Consider the following 12722-nt stretch of genomic DNA (forward strand, 5'->3'; position numbering starts at 1 on the left):
CTGGAAATAGAAAATAGGAATGGGAGAAATATGAAAAGAGATAGAGAGAGAGAGAAAACATGGAGATAATTGAAGTAAATGGTAGAGATTTAAACTGCAAAATACACATCTCTCTTTTCTCTCTCCATCTCTCCATATGTCTCTCTCTCTCTCTCTCTCTCTCTCTTGTTGAAATATATGTTGAGTAAAATCCATATTAGTTGGTCTCAGAGAATTAGTGAGGCACATTTATTTTTACACCAGCTTATTTATTTATTTCATCATTTTAGTTATACTTTAACATATGTTTCATGTAAGTATGTAATTAAATTTGTTGAAATTTTAGTAACTAGTGGCTTCGCATCTAGTCTAGAAGGGTTCAGGCCTTAGAGAATATACGGTTTACCCCCACACATATAGTTGTAGCTTTAAAATAAGATATGACGAAACTGTACCTTGACTAACCTTCAGCTAATAAGCTAAGTTCCTAAAACCTCCCTGGGACTAACACTAAGCTTTCTTTAAAATATATAAATGTATTTGACTTTGAAAATACACAAACAACCTTAACTCTATATTGCTTTAGGATTTAATTAATTTTAAGTTTAAGATTATAAATTATAATGAATTATACTTTTGTATTCAATTTGCAATGCATAAGATATTGGTCTTTAGGATTTTTACTTATTATCATCGGTAACTAAAAAAAGTGCTCTTTTTCTGAAACTCAAAGTTAAATAAAACAGAATTCCAGTTAAAACTTTTTATGTTTAATAATAATTAAAAGTTGCTTTTACTTAAAAAAAAACACTTTTGAACATCTATTCTAACATTATTATGAAGCTTTTATAAAAAAAAATATATATCTAATTCGTTTTAATATTCACAGTTTAATTGTTTTTTTTAGATGACTTTAGATAATTTTAGCAAAACTTTTGAAAATAATTACATAAAAAGTTAAAGGTTTGTTTGCATGTTCCCTAAGATCTTGCAAACAGCTGTACCAATTAGGTTATCATTCAAGGAAAGCTTTGTATTGGTCCTGCAATTTTTAAATTCCTAAAACTTAAAAGATTGAAAATTATTTATTAATTTAATCATTGTTTTTTTTTCTTTTTTTGCAAATTTTTTTTTCTTCAGAAAAAAGGTACACTTTTGAAAGATGACCCAATCTTTTGAGGTTGGTTTGTTGGAAAAACAAGAATCTTCTATTTCAACTCTTCCTTACTCACTCTCTGTTGATGATAATCTTATTATAGAGGGTAAGTAGATATAGATAGATAGATGGATTGATTAATAGATAAATAGTTAGATAGATAGATAGATAGATAGATAGATAGATAGATAGATAGATAGATAGATAGATAGATAGATGGATGGATAGATGGATATATAGACAAATATTACAACTCTTCCTAACTCACTCTCTGTAGATGATAATCTTATTATAGAAGGTGTGTATAGTTAGACAGATTGAAGGATAGATAGGTAATTAAATGAGTAATTGGAAGGATAGATTGATAGGTTAATGGGTGGATTCATGGATGAATTGATAAATAAATGTATGGATATTTGAATGTATAGATAGATCAAGGATGGATGAAAGGATGCAAAAATGGATGAATAGATGGATGGATATATGTTTGGATGGATGAATAAATTACTAGATGAATGGATAAATAGAGAGATGGATGTTTAGTTAAATTTATGAATGAATAAGTGGACAGAAAAAAAATGGAGTGGTGTTTAAAGTAAGATAACAATACCAATGAGTGAAAAATTAATCTCATAATGAATACAAATAATACGAAAAATTTCAGGTAGTCAAAACACCAACAGATTGTCTCCTGGTGACTTTGGGTCGGGGCCTAACAGCAAGTCATTTGATAATGGAGAGAGCATTAAAGGTATTTTTATTAATGAAGATACTATAATTTTAACTTTTATTAAGAATATTGTTATTAAATTTACTTGCCACCGGAAAGGTTATTGATTTGAAGCTGGGCCTAAACTACGTCATAATCAAAACTTCAAATTATTATACATATTGTTAATTTGTCAGATTCACAAAATAATGGTTTAGAATAGGAGGAATGCCATGGCCTAAAACAGGCGCAATTCATTACCATTTTATTTTTAATGTAACAAAATTGAAACTTCATAATTTTAGGAAATAATTTTATATATAATTTTCCGATGTTAATTTTTATATTATATATATTTTTGGCTTATTATTGCTGCGCTATTGTTAGAAGTGAATTTCCTTGTTTTAATAGTATATTACTTTTTGTACTAGTTACTTGATTTTTTCTTTATATGCTACTTTTTCCCTCAGTTTTGAGTTATGACAAACAGAAAAACTTTTCTTCTTGAATTATTAATGCCATGTGAAACATAATAGAATTAAAACTTTGTCAAATTATTCAGACGACAAATTTTTACAGTCATATTTTATTACTCATAATACTGCAGCATACTATAGACGTTAAAAAAATCTTAATTGTCGGGATGATTAATTGCCTATAACATAAGTTTTTAATTAATCAACCTATTAGAAGCTTCTTTATAAAATAGAGCCACTATCAAGATGTAACGGCAGAAGCAAACAAACACAGACAATCATCCTGATACTTTTTTGCTCAGGTACAAAGCGGAGGGTCAAACCGTGCTTGAGAATAAGCTGTCCCCCACCTGAAGTGACGCAGCAATGTCAGTTCAAATGTTCCATAGAAATCAAGGTAATTATTTATAGTCATTTAAACTAAGAAAATCTTACATCATCTTTCTGTAAAAGTAACAGGAACTGTGTCTGTCTGTCCCACAGGATCTCGTTAACCACTGAACCGAATAAGTTCTTCTTTACAATGATGCTTCTCTGAGGTCGTGGTAAGGTTTATAACTGTTTTTGGGGGAGGGTACTACCACCCTTCCCAGAGAAATCACCCACATTTTTAAGATTTTTCTTTTTAAAACTACAATAAGATATGGGGGTCTAATTCATCCTCCACCACCTCAAGGGCTCTAGAGGCATAATCCAGGGTTCATTGTTTATTTTTTTAAAACTAGTGTGGGAGTTTTATTAAGTTGAAGGATTCGTCCAACATGCAGCATCAAAAAACAATTGCACTAATTTTACAATTCTTATTTCATTTTCGAATCATCCTTGGTTTTATGTAATATTATTTTATTCTTGGATTGACGATTGATGATTTATAACATTTGTATCAAAACTTTTTACTAATCTAAAAATGTTTCAAATATTTCACAAACTAAATTTGTGTAAAAGATTTTATTAATTTTTTTATTCTGATATTTGGACTAAAGTAATTCATTTGAATAGGATATTTGACAACAAAATTTCTTTTGAAATTTGGAAATCAAATTAAAATTTGAAACTTAATTTTTTTCTAAAAGCTTTTAAAACTTTAATACCAGATTAGAATCGATGTAGAATTTACGTGGATATTATGACAGGGGAAAAGTCGTCGTCAATTTAAATAGGTTGTTAACATTTATAAGTTAATTCGTTCATCCAGTAGGATGGGAGGGGATGAAAAAAGAGGGTAGATAATGGGGTTTTATTAATTCAGTCTGCTGGCTAGTTTCACTTTATTAGAGAACATGAAAATTTGGTGTAACAACCAAGTAATAATATATCTATACAGATTTGTAACACACATTGGCGTGGTGCACTAAAGATTTATTGTTTTAGGAGGGGGGGGGGGGGGTAATATATATTATTTTGCCAGGAGAGTGGATATACATCTCTCTTGGTAACACATTATAAAAGATAACCAACCCTTTGATTGCAACACCTTTGTTTATTTTTTTCTAAGACTTTTTAGATCTTGGGCATTTGATTTAGGAAAATGTAAATTTTATGATTAATTTTTGTTTTGTTGGCTTAGGCTTTCGGTCTTTTGGCCAACATAAATTGAATTATTTTCTTTTTGTTCATATTTGTTTTATGACGGACAGACGAGCAAATGGACAACGTGACTTATACGGTGCTAACCCGCGAGCGTGGCTCAACATGTAGCGCATCCCCTCGTCGCCGGGGAGGTGACAGGTTCGAATCTCAGGCCGACATCGCTAAAGACGTTTAAAATGGTTCCTATTGCTGCTATGTCAGGTGAGCGACATAAATATTTAGTAAGAGTAGGGGGGAATGCCTTGGCCAATAAACAGACGCAACTCTCTACTATGCACAATTAGGACTTCTCAGACAAAGGTCGTGCAATCAAAGGGTTGGTTGTCTGATAAATGTTACTTAACCTAATATCCTTGGGTGTTAGAGTATCGCATACCATTACACGTGGATGATGCTCTGGATTCTCTAGATGATCTCTTAAAGTCGATGGAGAATCCCGCCCTTACGAGGTAATGGTAATGGTAAACTTCGGTGCTATAAATGATTATTAAACATAAATTTTTTGCTAATTAATTTTTAATTACCCTTTTAGGAAGTTTTCGAAGGAATAGAAGTACTATTGGATAAATGCTACCAACTCTTGCAAAATATTCATAATAGGTAGGAAGCCTTATTTCATTAGTCTTCATTAATTTTTAATTAACAAATTTCCGCTTCTTGTAAACATTAGTTCTTTTAATAGTGTGCACAGGGTTTTGCCATGGAGGTGTATTTCTTTAGGAGCAAAAAGAGAAGGCAGGCCTTTCCAATTTCAATTTTAAACGGGGTTGATATCAACCGTCTACAAACCCTTTCATCTATTTTTTATTAAATTTCTTATCCGTTAGAACAAATAAAATAAACTAATTTAAAGCTTGGAGTAAAAAAAAGTCCGAGAATACTAAGACCATACAGGAGATACAAATGGACATGCAGACAGTTGAACCTTTTCACATTCCCCTAATTTTGAGAAAAAAAATTGAAGTTAAGGGTGGGGGTTCATTTGCGTAGGGTTCTAACACTGTGGAACCTATACATGCGGTACCATTACTTACCCTTTTGGGCCACCTTGTTTCCCATATAACCTTACAAAAGTAACAAAAACACTGAAAAATAAAATAACTCTTACCCCCCCCACCTTACTTTATTGTATTATAATTTCAGTGCTACAGGGTGTCTTGGTGCTATTCCCAAGAAATCTTCAGCAGCTGATATCACATGTGATGAACAACTTTTTCAGGTAATTTACAAAAATAATTATTTGAAACTAGCAGCTATCTATGCCGTTGAGGCACCTTGAAGTGGTGGGTTGTTCAAATCGATTCCCCCCTCTCACAACCCTTTTTTATTTTATTTTTTTTAAAACTAGTGGGGGGGATTTTTTCTAGGGAAATTTTTTCTTTTGTTGGTGGTGGTACCCTTCTAACAAATAGTTCTAAACCTTCCCTAGATCTATAAAAAGCTTAGTTGGAAAACTATATCGCTCTAGCGAGTAGTAAGATTTAAAGCTACTGATAGACACCCTGTTACTTTTATAGCTTGAACTTCAAACAAATAAAGCTTACTACTTTATATAATATAATTTAGTTTCTTAGTATTTAGATTCATTTTATTTTTAGTTGTTTTGATAACATTTAAATTTTAACATTTAGTTCTGCTCTTTTACTTACAAAATAAATTACGAATGTTAAAAAGCGTAATTTTGTAAAAAAAAAATCACATTTTTAATTAATCTTTTACTATTTTTTGATTATTGAGGGAAAAAAGGTTTTGTTTTAAGTTGCATCTTGGACTTGACCTAATCCGTCAGCGGTTGATGACCTGTGCCTATTACAAGATGACCGCCAGAGAGATGCTTGAGCTGGCTGCTGACCTGCCTGGTGCAGCTGCCAATGTTGACCCAAGGAACAAACCTGTAACATTCCATTCTTTGATGTAGTTCTTATAATTAAAATTATGTTAAAAAGTTGTCAAGATGCCTTATTACTATAACCTAGGCATTATCATGACAAGTAAAGAATCGTCGAGTTATCGGGTTCGAATCTGGACCGTATTAAACTATAAACGTGTTACAGACAGGAAGGGTATCAAAATAGCTGAAAATAAAATTCGCATTTAAAAAAGTTGGCATTGGCTATAGACATGCTAAATAGTTACCTAAATGTTTTAAGAATCATTTTTACAAGTTAATAATTAGAATTATCCATTATGGACTAAAAGAGAAACCCTAAATATACACATATATCTTGAGCTTCAAGCTTGAAGGATTAGGCAAAGTATAATAAATCAATGATAAACAAAATTGGCCATTTTTATTATAAAATCATTGCTTGAAATATTTGGGCACTAAGTGTTTGTAAGTATCCAATCACAATTCAAAATAAATATCAAAAGTTTTACAGCCAGCAAAACGGGGTTTTAAAACTTTAGGTACTAATATAATTTACAGTCCAATGTCCCCTCCCGCCCTGCAAGCTTAGCTTTTGGATATATTACTAAGGGTTGTATTTAGTGTTGAATACTTTGGTCTGGAATGGTCCAGTGTATATTCAAGGATGAATAAGCTGGGGAGAATGATTAGGTTAGTATCATTATAATAAAGTAACATGTTGACTGTGTGTCTGTTTGTTTGTTTGTACCGAAGGATCTCGATGAACCGATATGGTTCTCCTTCATAGGGTAGCTTCTCATAGGTCCTGGAACTATTTTAGAGGAGGGTACCACTACCATGAGAAATCGCCACTAAAATAATCTAGATATATAATCTTTAAATCAGCCAATAAGGAAACAGTGGAAGAACCATCCATTTTATTGGTTGGTTAGATTTTGGTGAAAAAAAGGGCAGTTCTTCTTTCATTTCTTTTGCATGATTAACATAAATAATCAACATTAGCATAGGTTTAAGCTTTGCTAAAAAAAAATCTTCTATTGTATTATGTTAAGCATATAAAAAAAATCCTTATAATAAAGTAACAGGATGTGTGTCTGTCTGTTTGATTGCCTTTCGTAAATAACTGATTTTGAAATGGATTGAAAAGAATCAATTTCACGTGTCCCTATAGGTCTCTATGGGCGCTAGTATATTGTATAATAGGACAGCCATGCATAGGTTGAGTTCTTAAAATAAAGTTAGCAGTTAGAAAATTATATCGTCAACAAATTTCGTCGCTCGTATTATTGGATTGAATTATATCTATAATACAAAGTATAATGATGTCTGAACTAATTTGACAGGTAATTTGTTAATTATACGAAATTGGTTTATTGAAAATAGCATTAAAAAAGATATTGTTTTTGCAGGCAAGCCTTTTTTTCTCAGTCAAAATATCCAGTCATACTAACAGTCCTTATTTTGATATTATTTGGCTCATTGAATATCGAATGATTTTATTTCAGTATCTATAGTTAAATGGTAATCATAAATTCTTATAAACTTCAATTAAGAAACAAAATTATTTTGTTATTCTTCTTAATCTTATTTTCATTAATTTATATAGGTATTTATTTATAAAACTAAGATTTATAAAGAAGTATAGTACAATTATCTCAGTTATCCATTTATAATAGATATAGTAAATCTAGATGGTCACACTGGCCCCATAATCCATCAAACTTAAAAAAGTAAAATTCTTTCAAAAAGACACATTTGTTTTTTTTGCTATTTATGATTCATTATATTAATGCGAGTGACAAAAATTGTCGACAATATAATTTCTAGAAAGCTAACCCAACTTTATCCTTAAAAATTCAACTATTCATAGCTTACTTTTTCTATTTATTTTGTTATATGCTTTATTACACATGGGAAGAAATTATCACATTACATAATATACCAAAATAATATGACTTTTAAGTGAACTACGCAAAAAATAACAGTTTCTAACCAATAATTTGGACGGATTGTTCCCCTTTGTTTCCTATTGGCTGATTCAGAGAGTATATATCTAGATTATATCTATTGCATCTATATATAACTAAATGATATATCAAATTTCTCTAATCTTTTGTTTTCATCATCTCCAAATATATATTTTGTTTTCAATATTAAGAAAAATAGTTTTAGATATAATTTTATTACATAACATAATTGTTATTTTATTTAAACTTTTTATGTTACCTAGTAAAAGTAAAGAAAATCAAGGATTTAGAATGGCAGACAGCGCAAGGAGTGTGGAACCCAACATCGTTTGGGAGGTGAAGGGTTCGAACCTTGGCCTAAGTTAATCATAACTAAATACGTTACTCTCAGATTAATACACCTCTTCACCTTATTTTCAATTTACTTGAAAAGGGAGTGCAGTGCTCGTCCAAGCATTTAAAATAAGCTTTCATAAAAATATTAATATTTATTTATTTATATATGTAATTGTCCAAAAAAAACAATCAAAGTACATGTTTACATAAATAGACTCACAAAAAAACAGTTATTTCTATAAGTAGTGCAGGAATATAAAGATGACAAAACATTTTAGCAGAAGATCAGAGCAACTTTTTGTCCGTCCGTCTCGTCTCTCTGAACATATGTACAGGGCAAAAGATATCAACAATCATTGCCTTATTTTAGTTTTCTAGAAATCTTATAATGCTGTATTTACTTAGAAACAAGGTTTTAAAGAGGATGATAATTACCTCCGACCCTCAAAAAAATGAATGTATGATTTAGTTAGAAAGGTTTCTCATGCACTTTTTTTGCAAACAGTTACACGATATTTATTTATTTGCACAATCTCAAAATAAATCTTCATTTTTCTTAAATATTATTTAAAAAATTGAGTTAAAGTAGATTTATCAAAAATGAAATAAAAGAAGCAGCAAAACTACCCAATATATATTTATGATGTCTGACTGTATGTTTTTTCCATCTCTTTCTTCTTTACTTATCTGTTATGAAACTGATTTTTGTTTTAGTCTTTTTATGGATTGATGATATGATTCGCAAGATTATAAAATCTTATATATGGACCCCTTAAAGAGAGTTTTAGAGAACGAGTAGGTTAAAACAAGGAGAGAGGGACATTTGGCTGTATATTACACTAGTCCTTAAAGTCTTATAAAAAGGTTTTATTATTCGTTGGCCTAACAACTTTGAGGACTTTTATTAAATTTTGATTAGTTGGTTCATTCAGTTGGTTGTTCAAACGTTTCAGCACTAATCGTAAACTACAGAGAAGGGGTTATTTTGTAATGGGAATGTACATCAATTTATAGACCAGCGTCTTATCCTTTTAGATATCTTGGATTGAATCATATCGACTTAGCGATTATCAAGATACCTCTGTACAGACAGATAGACAAACAGACATCTGTTACTTTTATATAATATACTACAAAGTTCTATTTTTTCAGTAGTTTAAAGAATGAGAGCAGTCAAAATGGCAGTCTGAACTCAGTTGTTCTTAAGAATACGTTATCACTAGTGGACCAGCTAATGGCAGAACTAGATATGCATGCGGTTGCTTTACAGGTTTGTACTATGTGTACTTTACTTATAGAATAGTGTGTACAGTATATTGATACTAATTGTTATTTCGTTTTATGATTTATGGAACTTCTCAAGAAAAAATGTAGAATATATGGATATAATAATTTTCCAGCTGGATGGAATAACGATAATCCCAATTTCCCCAACTTATGACTTTCTCAAACCCTTCCCCTGATCATGGAGGAATGTATTGACCAATGTCTGAAGACTATATTAACAATCAAACATGACGAATAAATAATAAAATAGTAGTCCATTAAACAACACAAAAAGACTTAACAAAATAAAACAAAAAGATAGTTTCTTCACTTTAAAACATGTTTTTAAAAATATTAAAATACTGAAAACGCAGTTATATAAAAGTTAAAATTTCTACATGTTATTTAGGTAATTGTAAATTGCCTCTATACAAATTTATTCAATTAATTAAATTCTAATTAAATATTAACATTGTATAGAATTTAACTGGATAATAGATATAGAATACGTGGATATATTGACAAGGGAAAATTTTAGTTAAGTTAAGTTGCTAAAATGGTCTTCATTTATTGGTCAGTTTGTTCATCCAGAAGGAAAGAAGGGGATGAGATAAAGGACAAAAGGGGGCGGAATCGTTATTTTGGGCAGTTGCAAGTATCATTTTATTGGAGTACATGAAAGTCTGGTGCAACATCTAAGTAATAATATATCGACTCTAGAATTGGATAGAACTCTGTACATACATATACAATTAAAAATTCCAATTTATTTACATCCTCCTAAATTATTTAATTGAAGAAATACTTAATATCCTGTTTGTGATTGAAAGCTTTTTTAAAATAATTTTCAATAAAAGATATGGCAAAAATGATTATAGCTACAAAAAAATGTGTGTACATTCCTAATGATTATAAACAAAATTACTTCTTCTGTAGATCAAAGTTATTTGTTTGAAAGTTTGGACACTGCTAGTCTAAACCAACCTATCAAGATTCAAATTTTCAATAAATGTACCAAATGTTTTAAAACCAACGATGATAGAATGTATTTAAAAAATATGGTTTCTTACAACGGTATTGGTCGAATTTGGAACTTTTGATGTTTTACAATTTACTATTTTTATAGCTGCGTTTCTTTTTATAAAATAAAAGTTGATCCTAAATATTTTTCAGCAAGAAAGATTGACTGCATTTACAAAGCTTCCAAGAACAGCTTCAAACCTGAAACTTGTTTCAAAATCTCAGGTTTATTGATATTTTAGTGCATTCTTTACTACTAGTTGCTTTAATCCTAGCCTGGGGGTAAAGGTCAGAAAAAATAGCTAAAACCACGCAAAGAAATTACTCTACTCTGAAAAATTCAATTAATTTTGACTAGCATTTCCGAGATCTTAAGCGCCAGACAAAAATATCTTTGTATCATAGGATAGTGTAACACTTAGCCCATTCGTTCGTCTTCTAGGGTTGATGGGTTCGAATCTTGACCCAAATCGCGTCAAAACTAAAGATGTTAAAAGTTTTCGTACTGCTCTTATGCCAGATGCGCAACATCAATAGTAAGAGTATGGACATTGGACAAATACATTGGTTAAATACAGGCTCAACTCAATACAATGCACAGTCAGGACTTCCAGACAAAGTTCCTACAATTGTAGGGAGGGTTGTCTGCAATAGTTAGGTTTCTAAACCTACTATAAAGATCTGGCTCTCTTGTCATGAGTCCAGGAAATCAATTCTTCTACAATCTAAAATAAAAATTGAAGATGGAAACGTTGGAATACTTATGTAAATTTCCTATAAAGTGCTATTACTTTATCGGATCATGTAAAGAAATCCGATAATTAGTTTTCTCGTATTCATTCGAATCCGGTGGATAGGAACCGGTTCTCATCCATACGAAAAAACTATGTCTAGCATCGTATTATATCCAGTTTTCTACGAATATAGAAATGTACAATCATAAGATTAAAACCAGTTTCTTTAGCCGGTGCCTTCGGCACCACGGGGCTAAAAAAAACTAGTTTTAATCTTTTAATTGTACATTCTATATCCGCGGAAAGCGTTTATAATACGATACGAGAAATAACTATTCTCGTATTCATTTGAATCCGGTGGATAGGAACCGGTTCTCATCCATACGAAAAAAAACTTTGTCTATCATCGTATTATATCCAGTTTTCTACGAATATAGAAATGTACAATCATAAGATTAAAACTAGTTTTTTAGCTAAAAAAACTACCTAGTTTTAATCTTATAATTGTACATTCTATATCCGCGGAAAGCCGTTTATAATACGTTGCGAGAAATAACTATTCTTTCCATGACCCCTATTTTATTTTTCTCCTTAGAACCTGCAGACAACCAACACAGAAGGTCAGAGGAGTGAGAATGATGAAGAAACAAAATACAAGAAGGGATTATTTAGAAGATTTTCTTTTAAAAATAACTTATACAGCATGATTACTAAGATGTAAATATTTTTAAATAAGAGTCATAGTCATGTTTATCAATTAACCAAAGATGACAACATATGTATAGTATATATTAAGTAATCATGTTCTAAGTAAGATATATACAAAAATTCATTTAATAAAATATTGGGAATCTTCATCAATAGCTTCAAATTAAATCATTGGATTTATTATTACTTGGATCTTGTGTCCATAATAGCAACCTAAATTGACGGCAAATTTTCTATGTCATATCATCCACGTATATTCAAATTTATTATTAGATCACATTATCAGTATAACATTAAGATTCTTTCCCTATTTATTTAGAAAAAAATAAATTAACGGTAAGGGGAGGGGGGTTAGTTTTTATTTTGTTTATTACTTTAAGTCAGGTTAGGTTAGGATGTATATGGGTAGCCATGTAGTGTTAGGATGCCGTATGTTTGATAGGCCACGCATATTTATTGATAGGCTTTGGAAAGAAAAACTATTGGAGTTTAAGTTACAATGCATAATGAACTTTGAGGAAAAGGACTCGTTAGTTGTAGCATAGTGTAGAATTACTATGGAATATTTACACAAAAAAATCAAGTTTCTACTTTTATCGTTTCTAATGGATTTTATTCATAGAATAGTTTTGCTAATAATTCTGTATTCAAATTCTGAACTAATATTCTGTAGAATGGCTGCGAGGAATTAGATTTATTTCCAATGGAATTTAACTGTTTCTGAGTCATAGTAAAAAATCATGTATCTTGTCATATTATAGAGAATTTTCCACACAGAAAATAAAAAAAAACATTATTTTGTGTAAGAAGAAAAAGTTATTCTGTAGACTTGAATATTTTTAAAAATTTCCATTTACTGTTGGTTAAAGATAGGGAGAAAAACCTTTGACTCCATATTACATTGAGTTTTT

At 30.5% G+C, this 12722-nt stretch overlaps 1 protein-coding gene across 1 annotated transcript; it reads left to right on the forward strand.

Annotated features, from left to right (window-relative positions):
* Positions 1 to 1117: 1117 nt before the first annotated feature.
* On the forward strand, positions 1118 to 12110 carry LOC145327743 (uncharacterized). The gene is made up of 10 exons (XM_080171300.1): positions 1118 to 1241; positions 1800 to 1886; positions 2623 to 2717; positions 4443 to 4510; positions 5054 to 5129; positions 5670 to 5792; positions 6400 to 6470; positions 9236 to 9353; positions 10523 to 10594; positions 11699 to 12110. Exons 1-10 carry the CDS (start codon positions 1142 to 1144, stop codon positions 11822 to 11824), a joined length of 936 nt encoding a protein of 311 aa, XP_080027426.1. The 5' UTR covers positions 1118 to 1141; the 3' UTR covers positions 11825 to 12110.
* The last annotated feature ends 612 nt before the right edge of the window (positions 12111 to 12722 follow it).

The sequence above is a fragment of the Acartia tonsa genome, chromosome 9, assembly GCF_053477335.1.
Source record: "Acartia tonsa isolate MP-2025a chromosome 9, ASM5347733v1, whole genome shotgun sequence".
In the NCBI taxonomy this organism is placed as follows: Eukaryota; Metazoa; Arthropoda; class Copepoda; order Calanoida; family Acartiidae; genus Acartia; species Acartia tonsa.